Source organism: Lagenorhynchus albirostris, chromosome 20 (genome assembly GCF_949774975.1).
Source record: "Lagenorhynchus albirostris chromosome 20, mLagAlb1.1, whole genome shotgun sequence".
NCBI classification, from domain to species: domain Eukaryota; kingdom Metazoa; phylum Chordata; class Mammalia; order Artiodactyla; family Delphinidae; genus Lagenorhynchus; species Lagenorhynchus albirostris.
The window spans coordinates 37,248,221-37,272,880 of NC_083114.1; the positions used below are offsets into that span (position 1 = coordinate 37,248,221).

At 52.5% G+C, this 24,660-nt stretch overlaps 1 protein-coding gene across 1 annotated transcript; it reads left to right on the plus strand.

Annotated features, from left to right (window-relative positions):
* Positions 1-12,676: 12,676 nt before the first annotated feature.
* Positions 12,677-14,417, plus strand: HOXB4 (homeobox B4). The gene is made up of 2 exons (XM_060133474.1): positions 12,677-13,204; positions 14,031-14,417. The coding sequence occupies exons 1-2, from the start codon at positions 12,748-12,750 to the stop codon at positions 14,327-14,329; spliced, it is 756 nt and encodes a 251-aa protein (XP_059989457.1). The 5' UTR covers positions 12,677-12,747; the 3' UTR covers positions 14,330-14,417.
* Positions 14,418-24,660: the final 10,243 nt, after the last annotated feature.

The window sequence follows — 24,660 nt, forward strand, 5'->3', positions numbered from 1 at the left end:
GGCCTTCCACCAGCTGGCCAAAAAGTCTCTGGAAACCTCTTAGCAGAAAGTAATCTGGGCCTAAGTCCTGAGCAGGAGGCTCCTGGCCTTTTGGCGGTGATACAGGCCTGCCCAGCGCCACTGTCCCCTGGTCCAAATCCCAATTCAGCTCTGCCACCCACTAAGGCCAAAAAAAAACAAAAAAAATCAGCTCAATTTCAAAGGTTTCCTCTCACCCTCAGTCTTCTCTACACTTATCAAGGGCTTCCTCTCTCCAGGGGCCCAACTGACCTGCCCTCTTGATTAGGAGCTGGGGTCCCTCCTGGAAGACCCTTGGTTCCCCCATCAACTGGACTGGCTCAGGGCCAGGGGCCAGTCCTCCTCCATCCAATCAGCCTCCACCCTGAGCACAAGAGTCAAGTCTGGACACTTACCCGGTCAATCCCTTCCAGCTTGGCCCAACTTCTTACAGGACTTGTGGGGGGAGGGGAGCTGGTGAGGAGGCAGCTGAGGGTCTTGGTGGCTCTACTGGGCCTTCCTTCCCCCTTCCCCCTTGACTTTGTCCCCCTTTGCCCATAGCAAACTATCCCAAAAGTCGCTATGACATTTAGATGTCAAATGGATAGGGGTTTTATCTTGAAGTTAGATCGTAAAAATCGCGGAGAAGTCAGACAGATACCCCTCACTGGCTCGAGAAAGTCACGTGAGGTCCATAAAGTTAGTTTTATGGTTTTGGGGAGTTGACACCGCGCGGTATATTTCACATTCTCCAGAATGTTAAGTGACACTTTAACTGCTCGCAGTGGTGGGGAAGGGGGCAGAGGTAGGTGAGCGCTCTCCCAGCCCAGAAGGCGGTGGTGTGGCAGCAACCCAGGCCCAGCTCTCCCACAGTAAGTCGCTTCCAGTTTTTGCTTTTCCCCTCGCAATTGTGGGGCTTGGAACTGGGGGAAGGAAACCTTGCCTCCGGCAGGACTGTGGGATGATAAGTAGGGGAAATTTAGCCTGATTTTGCACCAAGTTCTGACCAGCTGGGTGTCTGAAGAGGGGCACTCAGGTCCGTTCAATAAGGCCTTTGCAGTCCGGGATGCCTGGTTTTATTTGCCGGAGTGTCTGAGTCTTTGTGGGGAAAAAGCTTGCGTGGGTTCCTTCAGTGCCCTTGGAAATTTAGGGGGCAAGAAGGCGGGGTGTTTACTGCTGAAGGGAGGGCCCCGTATGTGTGTGGGGGGGCCACTTCACTACTGGGTATCTTCAGACAGACATCTCCCCACCCCCAGGAAAGGAACTTTATGACATTCATTTGTCAGGGGTGTGTGGGAGCGAGCCGCCGGGCACTTTTATCTGCATACATCTGAGCTGAGAAAAAGTCCGGGGAAAGGCTAACGCAGCTGCTGTGGGCTGCCTTGCACTGGGACACTCTCTGCCTTTTAGATCTTTGAACCCCGTGAAAGGGGGTACCCCTGGTTCTCTATGGTCTCATTAGGACTATCAGGGATGGGGAGCATGGCACCTTTGCACCCAACTTCAGCCTTTTGGTCCCAGGCCAACCTTCTGACTTGGCTCTATGTAGGGTCCTGAGGTCCAAGCAGGGAGCAGACAGAGGGTGAATTTCCCTCAAATTCCTGGCCAGGAGTGGGGGGGAGGGGAGAGCTTCTTTTTTTATCTGGAGGATGTAGGTGTTTAAGTAGATCCCTGGAAATCCCTCCAAAAATAAAACTTGCTGAAGAACACACAGCCCCAACTGTCAGGAGAATAAAAAGGGACTTAGGAGCTGGGAGAGAAAATTGGAAAGGTGCTCTTTTCCTCTCCTCTCCTCTCCTTCCTCCTTCTTCTCTCCCTACCAGAGCCTAGAGGCCCCTTTGTTTTGTGGCACCACAAACCAGAAGGATTTTATTATTTGACTCCCTGGGGCCCGTTATTTTCTAAGGATAAGTCACCCTCCTTCTAAAAACTGGAGGTCTCTTCCTCACCAAACTGACCTCCCAATTTTAAGACCCATGGGGGGTCAACCACCCTGTCACTCCTGCTTTTGGCAGCCCACCCTCTCTGGATTTAGCTCATCAGTTCCCATTGTCCCTGGAATTGGTCCTGTGGCATCTTAAGGGGTTTCTGATCTTTGGGACAAGGAGAGGGTCACAAGATTCTCCCCATTTCACATTAAAGAACATCTGCACTCTCTCCTAATTTTCTCTCTCTCCTGCAGCTGCTCTCTATTCCCTGAGCTCTGCATTCCCTGCCCAGGGCTGATTTACGGGAGACCTTTCACAGGCTTTGAGTGCAAAGAGGACAGAGGGCTTGGGGTCCTCACCTTACTGTGAAGGCACATCTCCCCCGAAACGATGGGGCATTTGTATCCCATGGAAAGGAGACTCTGGTCAGTTCCCAAAGGATGTCGAGCACCATTTAAAATACCAATAAATTTTGGAGGCATAACTTCCACAGGCTTCCACTCTGGACAAGGCAAATGAGTTGAATGAGATGCAAAGGAAGAGTGCAGTGGGCACAGAATCTGACCTGGGGTCTCCTGGGAAACCCCACTCCTATTGTGCCCCTGGTCTCACTCTGATGCCGCCAGCCACCCTCTCTCAGAAACCCCAGACCACCGGGACTGCCACTAAAGATTTTCTGGCCCCCTCCCGCATCAGTCCTGCAAACTCTGATATAGAATATCTGGGGCCAGCGGCCCAGGGACATCTGCTGAGCATATCTAGAGAGATTTTCCGGAGTGGTGAAGAGCAGCTCTGGCGGGGGTGCCCACTTCTGCTGCAACAGCCAGAACGCTTGAAGGGTCTCCTCCGGCTCTGAGCAGATCCTACCTGGAGAAGACCCCACCCTAGCTGGGCTTTCCTCTTCCCCACTTCAGGTTTTCTGGGCAACTGTCTCCCCTGAACCCCAGCAAGGACGTGTTGGGGGAGAGGATGAGAGTTTTCCAATGGTTTCTGGTGCAAAGGAACTCTCTCTGCCCCAGACCTGTGTCCTCCTCTCCAGTCTTCCTCAAGACGTTCTCAGGGAAAGCTGTTTCTCTCTCTCCTCTCCCATCTGGTTCCCCTCCCCAGCTGGGTCCAGGCCCCAACTCTCTGAGCTGCAGGCCAGAACCCACTAGTCAAATCCTCATGCTATCCATCGGCACCCTCCACCTGGGCAGGGCAGAGGAGGTCAGCAGCGGGAGGGTAAGGCTACATTTCCCTTTTCCCTCTGAGGCCAGCTTGACCACTACTCAATGGACAATTTAATTTTGTTTTGTTTTATTTGGTTATTTTTTGGGTTTGGTTTTTTGTTTTGTTTCTCCGAGGCTTCGGGGTAGGAGGAAGTATAAAGAAATGTAAACAGGAAAGCCAGCCGGGCCTGGAGTTCCAAGCGCCCATATTTCATCGGCTTCCTCTCGGTAACTGCAACAGGGACACTTAACTCTTCCCTGGCTGTGAGAAGTATTCTCTGGGGTTGGGGGGGGCAGGGTATGGGGGCAGGATCCACGTGGAAGCTCCTCTCTTGGGCTGGTTCCTTTATCCTTGGGGTTTGGATGCTGAGGTGGAAGCCAAGGATTCAGAGCAAGGGAGAAGTGAACCGTTCAGCACAGTCCCCCAGACTCAGTCCCTTTCGGGACAGAGCAGAGAAGGCGCTTGCCTGCATGGGTTTCCCAGCTTGGGGACCAACCCGGCCAACCAAGGAGAATGGAGCTTAGCAAGAACCTTTCCCCTCTTTTAGCGGAGAGCCCACTGGTCACTGTTTCCATTTTTTGGAGTTTCTCAGAGTAATCGGATTTCGAGGCTGGGATCTGCCCACAGCGGGATTTATCGATTGCTGCAGCGCTGTTACACATCCATATTAATTAACCCAGACACCGCCTGGAAACCGAGCTGCTTGGGGTGGGGGAGGGGAGAAATGGGGGCCCTAAAGAGAATGGACATTTCTCGGTAAGCCGTGCCCCGGGTTTCAGATTGGAGAATCGCTCCCCTCAAGAAACACGTGTCTTCCCCAAGCTCCATGTCCCTCGACTTCTCAGCAAGAAGGGTAAGCCTGACTTACTCTCCACAGTCGGACTCCACACACAAGTCTCCTCCGGGATGGAATTAGACACCTCCCAGGCCCAACACTTCCTTGTCAGAGTTAGTTTGCCCCAGCACTCGGATGGATGTATCCTCTGGTGGTTGTTCCCAGCACGACCTTTCTAGAGGGGCTAACACCCCCTCCCCACCTTCCTTTCAACTTCCCCAAGGTAGAAGCTTTTTATGGTTTTCTGGCTTGTTTTTAGTGTTTGTTGGTGATAGTAGTGATGTCTTTCCCCTTCCTCCTACCCCTCCCTCCAAAAAGTGATTAAAATCTGTTAAAGGATTTAATTAAGAGAGTTAAATGAAAAGGAAGGAGGCGCAAATGAGTTTGGGGAAAAAACCCACACCAAAAGCTATTCTCAACGATTAAATCGCCATTTTAACAATATAATGGAGTTTGCATCCTGAAAGGGGAAATCAACGCTCATATCTCATCAATAATTCATAGAGTCCGGGATCACGCAGAGGTCAGCAGACAGGGCCGGAGCGCCGGCCTACTTGGGGCTCCGAGCCGCTGCCGCATACATTACGTGCCGCTGGCCGCACCGCCGCTACCTCCATCGCTCCCAGCCGGGCTGGGGGCAGGCCCACAGGTTTAGACCGATTTCCCCTCCTTTTGGCGAATTGATTGAGACCCAGATTTCGGGCTCCAAGAGGAAGTGGGGTATTTAGGAGACTGGAGAGGATTGGACTTCGGGCAGTTCTGGACCTGTCGGACCCCGAATATCAGCACCTTTATAACTTTTAATCCCTTTTTCTCCCCCTTCTTTCTCCTTTCTCTATGATTTAGGCGTCCTCTGTCTTGTCTTTTCTCTCCCTAAATCTCGTCTTCGCATCTTCTAGCTTTTCCTCCCTAGCTGCACAGCCACGCTCTGGTCTTTCTCTCCGAGTGGATTCGGGCTGAGCCCCCAGAGCTGCGGCCTCGGTGCAGCCTCTGAGCGCGGCGGCTGACTTTGGCTGCGGCGATCCGTGACCTCGGAGCCCAGTGGGGTAGGGACGAATGTGTCTAGAGAGGAAAGGTACTTCGCAGGCCCGAACACCGCTTGCCTAGCCAAGACATGACCCAGGAGGGCCAGGTGGAGAGGAGGGGATTCAGCCTGAAAAGAAGCGTTTAGGGGAGCGGAAGGGGGAAAGTCCCTGCATGTGGGAACATCTCCTCTTTGGGGCTTGGAGACACGATGGAGCATAATCCCTGTATATCGGAGCTTCTGCTTGTTCCAGTCTCTTTTTCTCTCTGTGTGTGTCTCTCTCTCTTTTCTGTTTTCCGACCCCCCAAGGGCCCCAAGGAAAGGAGGAACAAAATCCTTCTCTATGAGAAGTGGGGGCTTGGGAAGCGATATTTGGGAGCAAAGGAAACCGAAACAGCGCAGGTCGCCGCGCGGCCGCTGCGTTGGCCGAGAGGCAGAGGCTGAGGCTGTAACGTCCCCGAGCTGCCAGTAGAGTCCGCCTTAGACCAAGTTCACAGCCAGGCTGGAGCCTCCAAGGCGCCAGCGAGCGGCCGCGCAAGGTGGCCCCGGGCCCGCTGGGCCTCGCAAAGCCTGGACGCTGAGCTCTCTCTCCAGCCTTTTGGGGGCCTATGGCCCCCTCCTCTCCCAAGGAACACTTGCTCCAAGCTCTCTCCACTTTTCACCCCAGAAACACCCTTCTCCAGTTCAGCCCATTCTATGGCTTCCCATATGTCCCCACTCCTGTCAACGGCAACTGCGGCCCCATTCTGGGGGACAAGAATCGAGAGGGGTGGGTCGTCAAAAGCTCTTCCAGGCATCTAAACATGAGAGAACGGTGAAAATACGGGAAGTGGTGCAAAAAGCCGGAAGTGGAGTCAGCATCTTTTCCCGAGGAGGAGTTATTGAACAATCGAAAGACTGACTCCTCTTCTCCAGGCCTAAGGCCCTTAGTGGGGGCGGGGGAGGAAGGGCAGGGAAGACGTTTTGCGTTTGGGTTTCTGCAGCCGGCGCAGCAGAATGAGACCCTGGGCCGTGAGGCCAGTGTTATTGCCCGAGGGGTCGCGAAGTTGGAGGGTCAAAAGTTTACAGCGTGCGTGAGCCGGCCGCAGCGGCGTCTAGCGGCTGGGGCGGGGTGGAAGAGGGGAGGAGGCAGTGTGTGTGTGTGAAGAGAGAAGAAAGCGAGCAAGGGATGCTCGAGGTAAGGAAGACTTGTGGGCTCGGGGAGTGTGGGAGCGGAACTGGAGAGGGGAGAGGCAGATCTGGGGAAGGAGAAACTGAGGGAGGAAGAAACCCTTCTCCCCAGACTGGCTCTGGGTGGGGTGGGGAGCTGCACAAAAGAAAGCGCTCTGGGCATGGCCAATCCTCTGCGCAATTTTCTCTCCCAAAGACAACCTTTGAGTCACCATATAAAATTTAATTAAAACCTACCCAGCCGCACACATTTTAAAAATCCAATTACACACACGTCCTTGCAGGACGTTTGGTGGGGCCAAAGAAGTCTTCCAAGGTGAAGACCTGACTCCAACCCACATCAGCCCCACTAGGCTTCCCCTAAAGGGGCCAAACAGCTGGATCCTCCAGCTCCTCCTCCCTCCAGGCAGGCTGTTTTTTTCAGGGATTACCCCCAGACGGGGTCCAGGCAGTTGGAGTCCAGTAACCATGGGCCAGGACTGGACGGAGTTTAAAAACTCCCATCCCTCTTTCCCAATTGCTTGGGTTTAAGCACTTGGATATTGAAAGAAGGTTAGCTTGTTAATTCTCTCACTCTCTCCCAAACCTACACTTGTATGTTCTTCCAGAATCCCTCTCTTCCTATTTCAAGGAGGGAGGGGAAATGAGAGGGAAAAATACTGGATGGACTCACAGAGATCTTTTTAACTGGCAACCTTAAATGAACCTTGAATCCGTGCATTAAGCTTAGCTCATAAGTAAAATGCTTAGAGAGACTAATTATAACACCAGGGCATATGCTTATTTGGGGTCTTTACGTGACGGTTTGTTGCCTTATGAGATGTCATCATATTCTCTTCTAAGCATTTAATATAGGAGGTACTCTCTGGGTGTTTGTCCGCCAGAAAAAAAGAGGACCTGGGAGTTTTTATAAAGATGCATTTTGAAATATGGCCAGAAGAGACCACAGTTTAATGTCAAATTTCAAATCAATTTGACCCCAATATTTTTAAAAAATTAAACCAATTGGGTGTGGGTCCTCATTTCTGCTTGGCCTTCAGGCAAGTTTTTCTGGGGAGTCAGGCCATAGGGAATTCCTAGGGTCTGGAGGAGGTAGAGGTCAAAACCTGAACTGGAGAATCTATCTCTTTCTGTTCCTCCTCAGTCTCTTTTCCCTCCATTCCAGGACAGTATGTTAGCAAGTTGATAGTTTTGTGGAATAGACTGGAGCAGCCCAAGGTCCTGGGCTGGAGGGGCCTCAGAATGAGAAAGAGGAGTCCTCTGCCATCCCAGGCCAAGCTGGGTACCTTGGGATGCTCTCTTCCGGCCTCCCCGCACTAGGGAGATACCCCCTTGCAGACACTCCCCCTAGACTTGAACTGGGTGGAGGGGAGTCACCTGATCTACTTCTGCTGGTTCCTTGGAGGCTGGAGAAAGGGGGAAATGTGTTGCTGGCCCATCACCTATTTCTGATCCTGGAGGGACAAACCAAAGACAATCTCTTGAGTATTTTTAACACCTCTCTGATTTCCTCCTCAACCTCCTTGTGGTGGTGCTGGGGGCAGGCAAAGGAGTTACTGTACAGATGAAAAGTAGTTTTAAATAAAAATGCAGATGGGGAGGATACTGTTTGATTTTTAAAGGACAATTAAAGCCTCTGAAAGCCAGTGCCCCAGCTTTGACCAGTGCAGTCCAGCCCTTCTCTCAGAATTCTATCTTCCCCAAACATGCTGGCCTGTGAACCAAATCTCAGCACCAGGAGGTAGAGGGGTCATTCCTGGGGCCCTGGAGCCTCTGCCTTTTGGCAGAAATGGGGGTCTCTCTGGCACTGAGGGGTAGAACAAAGCAGATGGAGTGTGTAGTTGGGTGGGAATACAGGCGTTGTCAGTACAGCCATTTATAGGGGAGGAAGGAGGGAAGGGGGCTCTGGCTGAGGCCTGCTCTCTGGGACCCAGATCCCCAGATTTCCACTTCTCCAGGTGCTAGCCTCCATCACAGGCCGCAAAGGGAACCCCCGCGGAGTTCTACCCTTTCCCTCTTGGCCCCCGAACGAGAGCTGACAAAAAATATAGGAATGATGGAATATCAAAGAAGAGGCGGGGCCGGGCTGAGTTCTATCCGAATGGGACTTTTGGGGGGTGGGGGTGGGGGTGGGGTGGGAAGGGGAGAGAAGTTTCTGGCAAAAAGAGCTGGAGAGGATGAGCTGAATCAAATTCCTTGCTCTGTCATTTTTCTCCCAAGTAATGACCTGCACAAAATGCAATATGACCGAGCGAACTGCGCGAGCGTATTATAGTAACTGCCTGCTCGTGGGGGAGGCCCGAGAGGGGTGAACCGCAGGTCACGGCGTCTAAAAATTATTAAAATGTTCGAGAGCCTGGTGACGCGCCTAGCTGTTTAACAAAGACTGCCAAAGTATGAGATTAATACGAAAACTTGCGCTTCAAAAACAAAAACACACCAAAAAAAAAAAAAAAAGTCTTGTTCCGGCCGCCAAGGGGGCCCGGAGCTCCTCTGCCCGCCGCCGCGGTTCGGTTTTCCGAACACACAATAGTGGACGAGAGCGAGCTCGTCGGGGGCCGCGCGGGCCCGCGGGCGGGTTGGCGGCCTGGAGGGCGCGGGGAGCGGCCCGGTGAGTACTCCCGCCCGCGCCCCTCCGGGCCTGGCGCTCCTCCGCGCCGCTGGCGGTGCGGGCCGCGGGGGCTCGCCCTCCTGGCCTCAGGGTCTCTCTCCCTCGCTCAGTCCCTCCCTCCCCGCCGACAAAAAGTAGCCGATGCGGCGCGGGCTGGGCACGCCCGGGACCGCGGAGGGGCTGAGCAGCGAGAGGTCACTCCAGCAACCTGTAGCTGCAGGGAAAAGGCGGCCGGCGGGCCAGCGAGCCACCGGGAGCGCCGGGGAGGTGGCTCTGAACGCGGGTGGAGCCTTGGTTCTTATTATTATGCGTATCAATGTTAGCGCTCTTCAGGGGTGGAGGGAGAGGCAGCCTCCTGCTCTGAACCCCGTCTTGGAAGTCGCAGATAAACCAAGTCCTCCACCCATCGCGGTGGGACTGGCTGGGGTGGGGGGTGCGGCGCCTCGGTGGGATGGGCAGGTGGCGGCTCTCAGCGCCCAGCGCTCTGTCCCCAGAATCAGCCACACACAGCCCCGCGGGCTCTGCTTCCCATCCCTCTCTTTTGGGGTGCTTGGAGCACCTGGACTGCATCTCTTGAGAAAGTGTAGAGCAGCCGAGAGGCCCCGGTGGCCAGCGCATTGGCCCTCCCCAAATTCCGAAAAGCGTTCGAGTTGGACGGGTTTCAGGGAGGCGAGTTGAGAAGGACAGGGGGTATGGGGTGGGGGAGGGGCCTGGCCAGCTGGAAGGGGTCGTGGAGCCCCTCACTAAAGTGGCCCTTGACAAGACTTGGAAAAGCCCCTGCTTGACGTTGGGGGGCTGCGGGGGGTCCTATCCACACATTTTGTCTGTGGATCCAGGGTCAGGTGCCGGTCTCCCTGGGTGCCTAAATGGGGTTCTGAGATTACTTATTGGACCCTCTCCTGGCAAAGATAACTACAATATTAGTGTGTGTGTGTGTGTGTGTGTGTGTGTGTGTGTGTGTGATTTTTCAAATATAGGTGAGTCCAGCCTGGCTGGGAGAGTGTTGGTGTTAGAAAGTTAGAAATCGGGCCCAGAAGCCAACCTTGGTAATCTAGATTTGGGATAGAAAATCAGAGGGTCTCTGGGCTTAGTTGCTGGTAGGTGGAAACTCTCCTCCTATCCACCTGCAAGGGTCCCAGGACTAGGGATGGGCAGAGACCTTTAGAGCATGGTGGTTAGAGGGTTGCTTTTTGTTTTGTTGATGTACTTGTTAAAGAAATTGATATTATTCTGATTTGTTCACTAGGGATGCAAGTATTCTTCAGACCTAGAGAGATGAATGGGGAGTCTGGGTGCAGAAGAGGCTTCTGTGAACCCTTCTCCTCACCCTGTGAAGGCCCTCAGCTTTCACAGTCTAGGACGCAGTTCCCTTCAGCTCCATCCTCAGTCTCCCAGCTTAGTAAATTCAGTGGTTACTGGCAGCCTCAGGAAGTCCCTTCAGAAATTCCAGATCCCCCAGGTTTCCCAGATCCCCATTTTGGTTCCACTGCCAGCAAGCCTAGCAGGTGGCTGAATGAGCAAGTTTAAACTGAGAGAGCCTGCCCAGAGCTAGGGAGGTGGGGGAAATGGGGTTCCTCCTCACACTTTACCTACTATCCCCCTTTTCTGGCCCCAGGAGGTATGGGAGGTGGGGAGGGGCCGGAATATCATCTGGCTGCATGTTTTATGGTTCCTCATTGCCCTTCATTCGGAAATGAAACGCCTTTGATCTTTTTCTCAGGTTGTAAACGGAATTGCCCATCATTAAATATCCGGGGCCCCATCTGCTTGGTCTCCCAGCATTTTTCTTTACAGCTGTTTCTCTCTCTTTTTACCATTGAATTTTTCTAAAAGGACTTTTATGACCCCCCCCTTCACACCCAGCCGCCTCTCCCTCTTCCTTTTGCTGAGAGGCGCCTTGGAAAATACCTAGATATTCGTTTGATCGAAAACTAAAGGCTGCAAGGAGCACGGAGTTGCCGATTGGGGTTTTGTTTCTTTTTTTAAAAAAAAAAAAAGTCCTGGGGGGAGGGGAGGGGCGCGAGGGCACCCAGAAGGGCCTGATTCTGACTACGCCGCAGCCTCAGGATGACCCTTCCTCCTTTTGTGCTTAGCTAATGTTTACATCTCATAATTCATGCGCCGCCGAGTTGCGCAGCGGCCCCGAGGTTCGCGTCCCTTTGCGGGACCGGCAGCTTCTATTTCTCTCTAATAGAAGAGGAAGAGAGTTGAAAACCTTGTAATCCCAGGAATGGAACCGCAGTGACTTTTCCTGCTCCCAGACCTCAGAACTTGGAACAAAACGAAATCAAATCGAAGCACTCAAACTCCACCCCAAAAGAAGGACGCGTGGAAAGTAGGAGAACTGGAAAATTTCTGGGCCAAGAAGATCTATCTGTCTTCTGTATATACCCTGTAGATCCGAATTTGTGTAAGGAATTTTGTGGTCACAAATTCGTATCTAGGGGAATATGTAGTTGACATAAACACTCCGCTCATTTTTTTCTTCCTGAAGAAAAAAATATTTTTTTTTCCTAAATGAGGACCATCCAGTAACTGACCACACGAAGACTCCTTCCTTCTTCTTTCTCTTTCTTTTTCTCCCTCAACTGCTTAGAGATGGAGGAATCATCTACCTGAAATCTCCCCCTGCCTGCCCTTGGGAGCCTTGGTCCTTTTTCACTTCACTTAAAAGGTTAATATTGTTGCTGATGTTTTTATTTTATCCTCTCCCTCCAGCCCACCTATTCCCTATTTTGGGCTTAGGGAGGCTTCACTGAAAATCCGGTAAAAATGACTTGTCTTCAGTGTGCGAAGGCAAAGGAAATTTGCTTTTCAAACGGATGCAGAGGTCGCCTTTCCGTTTGGGTTCATAACAAGATGCCCTGGAAACACACGATTACCAAGGGGTGTTATTGTGCGGGGATCACCCCTGTCTCCTATCCTCAGCATCACAAGGATGTGAGATTTCTGCTCGCTGCGCGGGCGGCCGCATTAGCGGCAATTACAACGTCTCGACGCCCGGTTAGCGTTGCTCCGGTGCTTTTGGAATTAGCAAATTTCTATTCAGCGTGCTCTCAAAAGTTGGAGGTTTTTTACTCTAGTGCTCATGTTTAGTGTGGGAAACCAAGTCGTTTCTCCCGGCTTGGGCCGCGTGGGGTACGGGGAGGAGTGGATAGGAGAGGGAAACAGACGGACTGACTGACACAGCCAAACTAATAGCGCAGCTAAATGCGATTTGGAAGGCGAGGTCTCCCCGAATTAGTGCATGAATTTCCTATCGATCCGCCCGCGGTTCCATTCATCTCTGACAAGTCCCTCCGTGCACCCGCCTGGTTGCTCCGATGCCTCCCCTCTCACTCCCAACCCCTCCCCGTGCGGCTGCAGAGAAAAGGCCCACGCTCAGTGCCTCTCCCCCGTGTGGGTTCCCCTCTCAGGCGGAGCCCCTAGTCCGTCCCTCACTTAACTCCCCCGCACAGACGCCGGGTAAAGGGGCTCCCCCTCGCCACGTCGTGAGGAGGGGCTGGGGCCCTAAGGAAGGCCTGGGGGGAGGTGAGGCAGGACAGGAGGGGCCACACCCGAAGCCCCAGCTTCTGAGGGGATCCAGGGATTGCGCTCCGCCCAGCGCCCCAACAGGCCCTCGGGTGGCAACCTGCTCACTCGCTCTCCATCTCCCTCCCTCCCTCTCCCCAATCCGGGTGAGGAGAAGCGAGGAGGCGGTCGCCCCGCAGGAGCCCTATGTAAATCCTGGTGTTGGGTGGGGAGAGGGGGAGAAGAGAAGAAGGGGAAATAAACCTCTTTGGCTGGAGTAGGGTCCGGGTGAGCAGATTTCCTTATCCGGGAATCGCAGGCGGGGCGGCCATTGGCTCCGAGGATCACGTGGGCCCCTAACTTTGTTCACTTGACAGTAAGTAGGAGGGCTTTCGGAAACAGGAAAACGAGTCAGGGGTCGGAATAAATTTTAGTATATTTTGTGGACAATTCCCAGAAATTAATGGCTATGAGTTCTTTTTTGATCAACTCAAACTATGTCGACCCCAAGTTCCCTCCGTGCGAGGAATATTCACAGAGCGATTACCTACCCAGCGACCACTCGCCGGGGTACTACGCCGGCGGCCAGAGGCGAGAGAGCAGCTTCCAGCCGGAGGCGGGCTTCGGGCGGCGCTCCGCGTGCACCGTGCAGCGCTACGCGGCCTGCCGGGACCCTGGGCCCCCGCCGCCTCCGCCGCCGCCTCCGCCGCCCCCGCCACCGCCCGGGCTGTCCCCTCGGGCTGCCGCTCCGCCGCCCTCTGGGGCCCTCCTCCCGGAGCCCGGCCAGCGCTGCGAGGCGGTCAGCAGCAGCCCCCCGCCGCCTCCCTGCGCTCAGAACCCCCTGCACCCCAGCCCGTCCCACTCCGCGTGCAAAGAGCCCATCGTCTACCCCTGGATGCGCAAAGTTCACGTGAGCACGGGTGAGTGCGTGGGCACCCCTTCCCCCTCCCACCCCCGGCGCTTTACACCAAAGGGACCTCGAGGCATTGGGGGGGGAGCTAGGGGAAGCCAATTGTCCCCGCTATAAACTCGCCATTGCCGGAGATTTACGGTCGCCTGTTTTCAGAGCCACATAATTACATCCCCCATAAATTTTTATGGCCTGGTGGGCCCCGCGCCTTTGAAGTCGGTTCCCCATCCTCTTTGCCATTCTCACCAGCGACTTTTTCGCCAGGGAGATGCAGTCTCAGTGAAATTGGAAATTGGGGAGGGGTGTAAGGGGGGGAGGAGAAGAGGGGAGGAGGTAATCTGTATTTAAGCTGAGAGTTGAGTCAACTCCCTGTATTTTTCTTTTTCCTTTCTTTCCTCTAGTCTGGCTCCTTGGCTTGAGAAGTGGGCAAAAGTTTTTACTGGGGGCAGGCACTGCTTGGAATCTGAGCAGAGAGGGTGGGAACTAACAGAAGAAAGGTTTAATGAAGCCCCCTCCCTCTTTCACCCCTCATTCTCCCATCCCGGGCCCCAGGCCACGTGCGGGGAGAGAGGAGCGATTAAAACCTTGTGAAGATTCCTCACTCCCCCCGGACACCCAAACAACAACGTCGTGACCACACAATCCTCCAAAACTTAGAGGTCTCTTTCTCTTCCTGGGGTCCCGCTTTCTCTTTCATCCCCACCCCCTCTGGAGGAAGAAGAGGTGGCGGGAGAGGGAGGGAGGGAGATACTGTGTTAGCTGGAAGAAAGGGCTCTCCCTCCTCCCTTTCGGGGCAATAAAACTTTCTCTTTCTCCCTCTCTTTGTGTGTGTCCAGTAAATCCCAATTACGCCGGCGGGGAGCCCAAGCGCTCTCGGACCGCCTACACTCGCCAGCAGGTCTTGGAGCTGGAGAAAGAATTTCACTACAACCGCTACCTGACGCGGCGCCGGAGGGTGGAGATCGCCCACGCTCTCTGCCTCTCTGAACGCCAGATTAAGATTTGGTTCCAGAACCGGCGAATGAAGTGGAAAAAAGACCACAAGTTGCCCAACACCAAGATCCGCTCGGGTGGCACCGCAGGCGCAGCCGGAGGGCCCCCTGGCAGGCCCAACGGAGGCCCCCCCGCGCTCTAGTGTCCCCCACGTGGGAGCCGCGAACCTCGGGGCGGGGGTGGGTTGCGAGTGCGGGGGGGGGCGGTTGGGGGAGACGCGGGAGGGGACCCTGAGGCCTGGGTCCGAAAAAGCCTACCTGCCCTCCCCCCACTTTGTCTATTTACACGAATAAATGCAGAGGAGGGGGGAGGGGAAGCTTTATTTATAGAAATGACAATATGGAGCCAGGCGAGGCCCCCCAGAAGCAAGGTTCAAGTCTCTTGCTTTCTTCCTTAAAAAAAAGAAGAAGGAAGAAAGAAAAAGACAGAAAGAGAAATAGGAGGAGGCTGCACTCCTCATTTTCAGCTTTGGTGAAGATGGATCCACGTTTCATCTTTAATCACGCCAGGCCCAGGCCCATCTGTCTTGTTTACTCTGCCGAGGAGAGGACGGGCCTCGGTGGCGACCATTACCTCGACACCCCGCTAACAAATGAGGCCCGGCTCGGCCGCCGCCGCCGCCGCCTCTGCTGCTGCCGCTGCTGGAAGACAGTCTGGATTTTTTTTCTTTGTCCCCATTCCTGAAACCCAGCGAAAGCATCCTCTGACTGCCAGATAGCGCAGTGTTTTGGCCACGGTAACAAACACACGCACACAACCTCTCTCCTCCTCCGTGCCCGTTCACGGGGACGCTGGCGGCTCACCCCCTTCCACTGCGGGGCTGGGGTAGGGACCACAGGAAGGGGACAAGTGGAGGTGGGCGGGGGGATGCGTGCCTCGGCTACGCAGAAGCAGGGCAGGGAAATTGAGTCCAAGAGAAAGAGAGGACCCAGAGACCAGGAGGGCCTTCCTCTGGAAGGTCAAGCCGTGTCTGCAGGGGTGAGGGGCCAGTTGCGTTCTGGGAGCCGGGCACAACCCTCTGGCCAATCTGGAGTTGTACAGTGGAGGCCTGTTCTAGACTGAAAGTGAATGTGAAACTAGGAAATAAAATGCCCTTCCCACCTGGGAGATGAGGTTACAGAGACCTCTCCCATGGTTTATCATTGTTGCATTGATTATTATTATTATTAATAATAATTATTTTATGTCATGTGCGTCCTCTCTCCTATGCTCTTTCTGACATTCCAAACCAGGACCCTTCTTAGTTCTGGGGCTGCCTGAGTCTAGAACCCTTTGTTGGCGTGAAAATGTGTGTCCTGTACAGAGTGACAATAGAAATAAATGTTTGGTTTCTTGTGACTAGCACGGTGTGTTTTTGTTGAAACCTTGATGTAAAGATGCAGATAAATGCCTCCCAGAGTATATTGTAGGCACCCCAGTCCATTCGACTGCACGTTTATGTGGTTGAGGAATTTTTTCAAAGGATCCAATGGGAATTTGTATCTCAGAGGACTCCAAATTGTGGTGGCTGGTTTGTTTTCCTTTTGGGGTGGGTGTGTTTTGTTTGGGGCTTTTAATTTTTCCCCTCTAGTCCAAAAATGGATTGAAAGGACTGGGAGGGCTGACTCCAATCCCTAATGGGGGGAAAATGTTTCATTGTAGAACACAAGAGGCTTAAGTATGACAAAGGCTTTCAAATAGTGATTTATTTGTCATAAGCAAATAAAATGCGGTTAAAGCTGTCTCCTTCTAGACAGACGGCTCTTTGCTTATTAAAGTTCCGAGAGAGGATTCTGAGCGGCCGGCCTCTTTCCTCTGGCGTAAGAAGGTATCGTTTTCCTCTGAGGTGTTTAAGGCTTTAATGAGTCTAATTTTTTTGCACAGATGTTTCTGGGTGTTTTCAGGTTTTCAGAGTATTTTTATATTACAAAGGAGCTAGCCAGTGCCATAGCTCAAACTCTGACAAGCAAATAGATAATCAAGAAGACAAATGGCCTCTTTTGTGAAGCCCTGCTCCTGTATTAATTTTCATTTTCTTTCTCATAGAAAGTATCGAAAGTATGACTGGGGACCAAATAGCTTTCTGTCTCTGAGGTCCCAGTCACCCCTAGAATGGAGTGGGGGAAGGGAGGGGTGCAGGTGACCCTCAGAAGCGCTGTCAGGCTTGGGCTGCTTTGGGGCTGAGCCCAAGAGAAGTTCTAAGGTCTGGGGGCTCCGGCCTCGGGGCTCTGGTCCGGTGGTGGCTCCGGGTACAGCCATCTCGCCTCCCACAAGCTCAGGGCTCGGTAGAGCAGATGCATTTAAAAGTCATTTTTCGGTCCCATCTCCCTTCAGAAAATAAATATAACCAATTCCACCAGCGCGTTTTACTGTGATTTCTTTTGCATTCTTCCGGTGTGCAGCTCCCGGGCGTCTGAGGCTGTGTAGGGCCCGGGAGAGACTGGGCCGGGGTCCACCGCGCGGGAAGGGGCGTTTGAACCGCTCGTTTCAATGCTGCGGGGAGACTCGTAGCAAATCACCCGGACCTGGAGGTTGAGAGTGGCGAGCTTTGTTTTCGGTGGAATTGCGGTGTGATGTTTAGCTGCCAAGGGGTGCGGCGGCCCTTCCCTTCTAGAGGGGAAAATAGTTCTTAAAAAGCATATGCCAAAAAAAAAAAATAATAAAAAAAAAGCATATGCCCCCCCCATGTCTCTATAGAACCAAATCAAAGCTGCTCTTAGGAAGGTATGAATAGAATAAAAAAGATTTCTATGGAGCTTAAAGTTCACAGCCATTCTGTGTAGACAAGAGCTAAGAAAAATGTGAGAATTATACAGAAAACCATTAATCACTTCTTTAAATACGTATCCTCTCTCCTTTGTTATTATTCAACAGCAAATCTCCGCAGACCGGCTGTTGGGGGAAAAAAGTGTTAGCCGCCACTCCCGGATCTGCAAGGGGGAAAAAATTTGGAACCATAAAGCTGAAAACTTTTTTCTCTCAGTTTGGAAGAAGCCGTTCGTCATGAATGGGATCCGCGGAGTTCAGGCGAGAGGAGGCGAGAGGCTCAAAGGTAACAAAGCCCCCGCCTGGGCTGGCTTTTTTTTTTTTTTTAATCGTTTTATGAGCTCTTTTTACTAGGGAAAGAAGAAACACTCTCTCGCCTCCTTCTTTTTCTTTTTCAACTATCTTTGTGGGGTTTTTATGGTGGACGGTTGGTCAGGTTTGATGCCTTTTATGATGACAGATGCTTGGGTCAGGGACTGACACCTGGAGAGTGTTTGAATTGATTGGGACTGAGGTGTTAGGCACCAGAAAAACCCCAGAAAAGGTTGTTTGTGAGGCAGCTCAGAAGCGCTTTCTGGTTTTAGAAAATGCAGGAGGGCCTTGGGAGCCCCAGCATGTGTGTGTGTGTGTGTGTGTGTGTGTGTGTGTGTGTGTGTGTAGCGAGGTGAGGTGCACATGTGGCCCATGGGTTCCGTGACTCTGCTTGTCTACACTGGGGGCTGGTGTCCTACAGGTCTGTTTACCAGTGAGCAGTTGTCACTGCCACCTCCTGGAAAAATGGAATGCCCCAACCTCAGAGCGGGGTATAGGTGGATGTCTTCAGTTTTTCTTTTTGTGTCTAGGTTGGGATTCTAGACAAATATTTGCAACTCTCTGGAGCAGGAAACTGTTCTGTTCACAGGCAAGGTTCGTTGATGCCGGAATCTTCCTCTTCTTCCACTCTGCTCCCTTCCTTCTTCCTGGAGGCTCAGAGTTTAGTTTGGTTTCCTTTTGCTCTCTTGGTCTGGGGGCTCTGTTCTCCCCTCTGGGGCCCCGCTTCTGAAGGTGAGGGAGCCAGTGGGCTCTGCCTCAGACCAGAATGTGCTGGCCTTTTTTCCCTGGGGCTCACTGAGGCTTTGGAAGTAGGAGGCTGGCAGGAGAGAGAGTTCATGGAGAGGCCACGTTTTCTAGGCGATTAGCTCAGTATTAGAACCACAAAATGACCTCGGAAGCCCCTTGACCTCTCTGAGACTGGACATTGTGTTGGCTCTTGCCTCCTGCCCAGAAGGGAAAGTCACACCTCCGCAGGGAGGGGTCCTTGGGCTGTTGTATGTCCCATCTTCTCCACCCCCCACCAGCCCCCACAACCCCTTCTTTGCTATCTTGAAATTTCTGGATTATTTTTCTGTTACTGTCCATTGGGGAGAAAAGGAACAAAAAAATTTTTTAGCTCGTGTGGGGGAGGGAAGTAGGGTGCTGGTCTCTCTCTGTGCAGAGCTCCTTCCCTCAGGCAGACTCACCCTGCCATCCATGTCCAGTTCATCCCTCCTTCTTTCCTGTTTTGTTGGAGGGAGCTGAGGGAAGAAAGACAAAGGGAGGCAGATATGAGAGGTCCAGGGGCTTCAGAGGGCTAGGGAGACAAACCCCTGGGTCCTAAGGAGACACAGGGCCCCCATTGTGGTTACTGTCTCTCGAGGTCTGTTATCCAAATCCACAAAATCTTAACCCATTTTCTGAAGTCCCTTTGTTTAGGAAGCTATTTCTATAATCACTCTCACCCCTTCCCCACTCCCCAATCCCACCCCAGCTACTCACAGAGCCCACGGAGTACCTCCCCACCAGAGGAGCAAGAGAGATGGGAGAAAGGTCAGTGCAGGCTGTTCTGACCATCACCAGGGACAGCTGTGCCATGTTAACCAAAGTTTCCAGCAACTTTTGAGAGATGTGTGGAGGATTTGCTAAGAAGTGAACTCTGAACACAGAGCCTTTTCAAATCTGTATTCTACTTGCTGTATCTTAAAAATCTACACCAGCAAAAAAAAAAAAAAAAAAAAAAAAATCTACACCAGCAGCCATCCTCTTAGGAGGGGATAGAGACAAAGAGAGAGACAGATAGACACACAGACAGACTCCAGCTGGGAAGAAGGAAGTGTTCCCTTGAGTTAAGACTAGGAGAGAAAGAAACTTGCTGGGACGTATGTGGGGTGTTGGTTTGCGTTTTGTAAATTGTCTCCTATGTCTTGGGGACTGTCTCAGGCAAGAAATAACTGGTGTTGGTTGGTATCCTCTCCTTTGTCCCTGGGAGGTTTAATAAATGCAGGAGCTGGAGGCCTTGGTAAGAAAAGAGAGCGAGCAGAAAGGCAAGCTGGACTGCTCCTGGGATGAAAATATTTGGGGCGATGTACACCCATAACACATAAGGGCAGATAACCAGTTGTGAGCCCTCTATAGGCTCAGGTGATAAAGATCTCGTCACCTGAGTCTTTACAACCTGCTTTCTGCAATGTGGGGATTAGAGGTCCACCAAAGGGAAGGAGGAGGAAAACAATGGAAAGAGAAGGCTGGGGTTCCTTTGAGGGTTTCAGCCCCACAGGTGGGGAACTGAGGGACCTCCCCCTCCCTCACTCCCAGACCCCAACCTCTGCAGAGCTGAGTGCTGCGGGCACGCTCCCCAGCCCCTTGGGCTCACCTTCTACGATTCTAGCGGCCACCTCTATCCTCCGAATCTTTGGACCTCTCTTCCTCCAGTTCCTGGGCCCTCACCACCCTCGCTCCTACTTGCACCGGTCTGGGCGGAGTAGGGCTGCCGGTTCCTGCCAGAGCCTGTCGCCGCCGGGGCAGCCCCAGCGCCCGTGGTGGGTCTCCCTGGGAAGCGGCGGCCCGGGAGGGGGGGAGGTCTGGTTGGAAAGCGGAGTTGGGAAGTTTCCCAGCGTGAGTTGAGCGCTGACGGATTTGTGATCGGCCATAAAACAGGCACGTTCAGATTCGTAAATCAATCTCGCCTTTCTCACAGTATAAACGTTCGCTTTATCGGCAGCAAGAAAGCACTCTGCTCACGCCCGGGCGCTTGTTTATTTGAACATGGACATTCCCAGGATCCGAAGAGTGTGGGCATTTTAATAGAACCTGCCCGGCGTGCCTTCGTGTCACTGGCTTTTCTTTTGCTCGTCCTTAAAAATAACTTCTCCGTTTCAGAGATTGCTGTCTTCCCATGCTCCAGCATATTCTCTCTCCTCTTTTCTCTCCCCCACCCCCTCACTCCCCACGCCCTAGTATTTTTCTTTTAGACTTTAGTGGACTGCTTTTCTTTGGGGGACCAGTTTTAATGGATTTCTGGCCAGGACCATGCAGGGAGTTGCCCTCATGGGAGCCGGGCGCGGGGCTGAATTCAATACCAGCCTGGGTTTTGTATCTGCACAATCAAAGCCGACCACCCCCCTACAGAGCCCAGGCCCGCCGGCGCCCCCACCCGAGGGCTGGGAGCGAGATTCCGAAGGGACCAGGCCGGCCCAGTGCCCGAGGCAGGGGCTGCGCTGCCGCTACCCGCTGGACCGGACACTACCCGGGGGTGGCGGTTTCTTCGGGGGTGGTTAGGGCACCTGGGTCCTCAACCTTCTCCCCATCCAGTTGCTTTTGGTTCAGATCCCTCCAAACAAACCGCTGACGGCCCCTGGGCCCCATGCCCCCCTCCCCAAAACACGTCTGTTCTTCCCAGTCCACCAGCCGCTGCCGCTGCCCCAGAGCTGCTGAAGATAAGGCTGGGAGTGTGAGCGAGGGGCTCCTTCAGGAATGTCTTCCCTGCTTCCCTTTGCAACCCCATCCCGCACCGTGGCCAAATACTCCGGTTCTGGGATTCTGGTCATAACTGGTCTGCTTCTTCTGGTGCCAAGCTGTATGTGAAGGTTTGGGGGCATGTTCTGTTTTGTTTTGTTTTGTTCATATCTGAGATGAAGAATTCTGCGTACATTTCTCTCTCTAGGCCAAGGGACTGGATTTCTCCTATCATCACCAGTGTTTTAACATTTTAATATGCAATCCCCCCATCTTTTTCCTATTGATCTGTCTCCATTGTCTGCTGCTTGGAAGCAAGGGGTACTAACACCTGGGAAATGGGGACAGGGCTGTCAGGCCAACTTCAAAGCCTCTTTCTTCCCTTTCCTTCTCCTCCCCTCCAGTTCAAATCTCCAGCTGTCTTCACTGGTGTGTTGGGGGGTGGGGAAGGGTGAGACAGGATGGGTACAGAGAGACTGAGTGTCCACTTCTTTTGTGTAGGAAACTTAGTCCAGGTCTTTTGTCTCTAGAGCATATTCTCAGTCAGTCAGTAGACTTTGGTTCCCTATAATAGTAACAACACAACGAAAACAAGTCCCCCTTGTGGTTACTCTCAACTCTGGAAGCTCCCGAGTCATCTCTTCACCCTGTCCCTTTTCTGCCCTTTCAAAAGGTACCACAAAAGATCTTTTTAAAAAGAGAATTAAAGCCAGAAGCCCCATTCTTTACACATATACAATCTGGACTTATGAAATGCTTCTTTTGAAGCTGGTCTCTTTAGAAATTTTGTTGGTTATTTAAGGAAGAGGGGGAGTGGGTCCCACTAAAATACCCTAGGCGTGAGGGAGAGAATAGAGTTGGGGGATGCAGAGAGAGGAACTGGTTGCTGAGAAATGCAGGGGCTTGGAGAAGGACTCTGCGCCCATCCCACCCCACCCCCCAGAAGCCCCTGCAGACTATTTCTGCACCTCCACGAACTAAGCAGAGCAGGAGGAGAAGGGAGAGAGGAGAGGTGGGCTGTGGGTAAGTGTGTGTTCTGGGGGGGCTGGTTAGGGAATGCAGATACAGCAGATACAGATGTGAATGTGGGAGAGAGAACTAGCTGCTATTCCATTTGTGGGTTGGGGGGAAGCTATTTTGCAGGAAAATTTCTCCTCCTGAAGGGGAAGGTCATAGTGGTCCTTTGAGCCTGAAATCGAAAGACCCCCTTCCCCCTCCTGGTCACGTGATTCATTAAATAATTAATGCCGAGGTTGCAGAATAGATATGTATTCGTCAGGAAAATCGCAGGCTCGGTCTCCCTGTTTCTGACGTGCAATTCAACTGTCCTTTGAAAAACAAGCCTGTACCCCGAGAAAAAAAAAGAGAGAGGGGGAGAGAGAGGGAGAGAGAGAAAAAGAGAGGGAGGCAGCAATAAAACAGCCCCGCAGCCGGAGGCACACCGCGGGCTGGGGTATTGTAAGTAGACGGGATTTCTCACTACCTACCGCGTCTTATATGTCCATGTAAATTTATTGTTTGTTATTAATGTTATTGTCGTAGAATGTGACAAATAGCCATCTTCATTTCCTGCCATTTCTCTTCACATGGTCCTCTGTGTGTTTATACCCATTGAGGCATTGCATAGAGATTTTAGGAATATTCCTCTTCTCTATCTCTCTCCCTCTCCCTCTCCTCCAACCTTTTTCTTGATTTATAGCAATATGGGTGTCAGCTTCTCGGCTGGCATGCCAGCCATTGTGTGTGTGTGTGTGTGTGTGTGTGTGTGTGTGTGTGTGTGTGTGTGTGTGCGCGTGCACGCGCCTGTGCGCGCGCGCATCTGCGTGTGTTTGTGAGTGAGTTGTGTTGTTTATGGCCATGTCTTCGATAAATCATTTCTCACAGAAAATGATGTGGAAGCTGGGCTATTTCTGTGGCCGGGAAAGAGTCACTCTCGGAGGCACTTCCTCTCTCTCTGCTCTGTTCCCAGAAGTTGGTTATTTCAGACGATTTTCAGTAATATATCAACAGTTAATATGAAAGCTCTATAGCTGGAGGTCTTAAATTGCAGTATCTGTGATTATCAGTTAAGGTGAGATCTGTATAAATTTGGTAAACCAGAAATGCCTCATTGGCATATAAACCCAGTCAAAGACCACGATCTAATATAAAAATTATGTTTGTGAGCCTGATAGAGCCAACATTCCTGCAGCAGCAGACAGAGCTTCATTTTTCAGCGGTTCCCCTCCAGGAGTCTGGTTGCTCTGACGCCGGCTGGGGGTAAAGAACCCAACTCTGAAGGCAGAAGGAACCTGGGGGCAAGAGAGGTGGAGGCAGGGGAAAAAATTACTGAAGTTGAAGGCAAAGATTTTTGTAGTCGAGGGGGACCAAGTAGATCCTTTGCAACTGGAGGGGGCTGGAGGGATTCAGTTATAGTATTAAAGCTTAACCTGTAGGACTGATGTATTGAATATATGACAGGGAGCTGAGGGTGGGGAAGGAGCTACCCAAACTGGGGGAGACAATGGAGGCAGAGGCTGAAGGGCAGGGAGGGAAGCTGAAAGCTCTGGCTTCCCACCCTCCTGTCTAACAAAACAAGGAAGTGAATTCACACCCCGGTAGCCTTCCTTCGACCTCCTGAAACAAAGAAAGTTTCCTCAGCAGTGAGGGACTATATGTGTCTGGGGCTAAAGGAGGGAGAAGTTCTCTAAGTTGTTCTAGAAAAGAAATGTTCCAGGAATCAGGTGGTCTCAGAAAGTTGGAGAGTGTTTCAGGACATGGGGTGTGTTCCTCTCACTAAACCTCCATCCAAAAAGGGAGCAAATGGGGTACAGATTGGGAGGGGGAGAGCTGGTAACTTTCCCCTCTGATTTCATATGGAGGTCTCAGTACCTCCCCAGTAGGGAAGGGTCTGCTGGTAGAGAGCAAAGCCAGAGGCGGCTTTTGGGGATATTATGCGCTGCGCCCCAAAGTTGTTATGGATGAGGGACAGAGCCTTTGCCAAGTTCAGTCGGGGCTGCTAGCTTCTCCTTCCCTGGTTGGAGCCTGGCCAACTGACTTTATAGCCACTATTATCTGTGATACTTAACTCTGCCTGCTAGTGTAAACCTTTGAGCAGGAAAATTAGTGATGCCACGCCCAGGTGTTAATTATTCATGGCATCAGCTGCGTCCTGGAGTGGTGGCTTAGGCCCCAGTGCTGGCGTCCAGGAGCTCACTCCCACGCTCTGCTCCAAGTGGGCGCTGAGACTTCTTCTTGTTAACAGGCAGCTTTTAGGGTGGCTGGTAGGTGAGGCCTCCTAATTTGGGAGTCTGGGTTGAAAAGGGTTTAGGGAGAAAGAGAAGGAAAAGTCCAAGACCCTAGGCTGGGATGGGTGGGGACATTACCTGGCCTCGCTAAAAGGGCCTGGGGAGAGTCTGGATTCAGGGGCAGCTTTGACAGGGCTGGAGCTCACGGGGCAGGTGGGAAGGGTCAGAGGAGGCAGCAGAGAGACCTGAGGGATAGCGGGCTCCATACCCTTCAGGCCCCCCATCCTTGGGTGTTGAAGAATACCACACACACTCAGTGTGGGAGGCAAGGATTTCCTTCTCCCTCACCTGGAAAGTGAAGGGGGGTAAATGTGGAGAGGGTGAGTTCACCCCCAATCCAGTACTCCAGAATTTAGGCCAAAGTCTTAGAATGCTGGAGAGAGGGAGAAAGGATTAACTCTTCCTTGGAGGGGAAAAGGGACATGAAGGGTGGAATGGTGGGTGTTAGTAGCTTCTGAATTCAACCTGTTTTGGAGGATGGGGAATAGCAGGAGAAGGCTGAAGGATGTGCTCCTTGGGACAGGCCAGAGCCAGTGGGGAGAGCTGGGAGCCAATCTCACAGGCCCCGGCCCCTGTGATTCCAACTCCTTCCCCCTTCTCCGTCTCCCCTCCTTCTGCTGCCTCTGCCTGTGACGTGGAGGCCTGGTCTCCCCGCTTTTCCTCTCCATTCTCTCAGCCGGGTCAGGTCTTT

What these genes read in the sequence shown, in the direction of transcription:
- HOXB4 (XM_060133474.1), top strand. Translation starts at nt 12,748, where the DNA reads ATGGCTATGAGTTCTTTTTTGATCAACTCAAACTATGTCGACCCCAAG. An exon ending in CAAAGTTCACGTGAGCACGG is followed by an intron (nt 13,205 to 14,030) that starts GTGAGTGCGTGG and finishes GTGTGTGTCCAG; the next exon opens with TAAATCCCAATTACGCCGGC.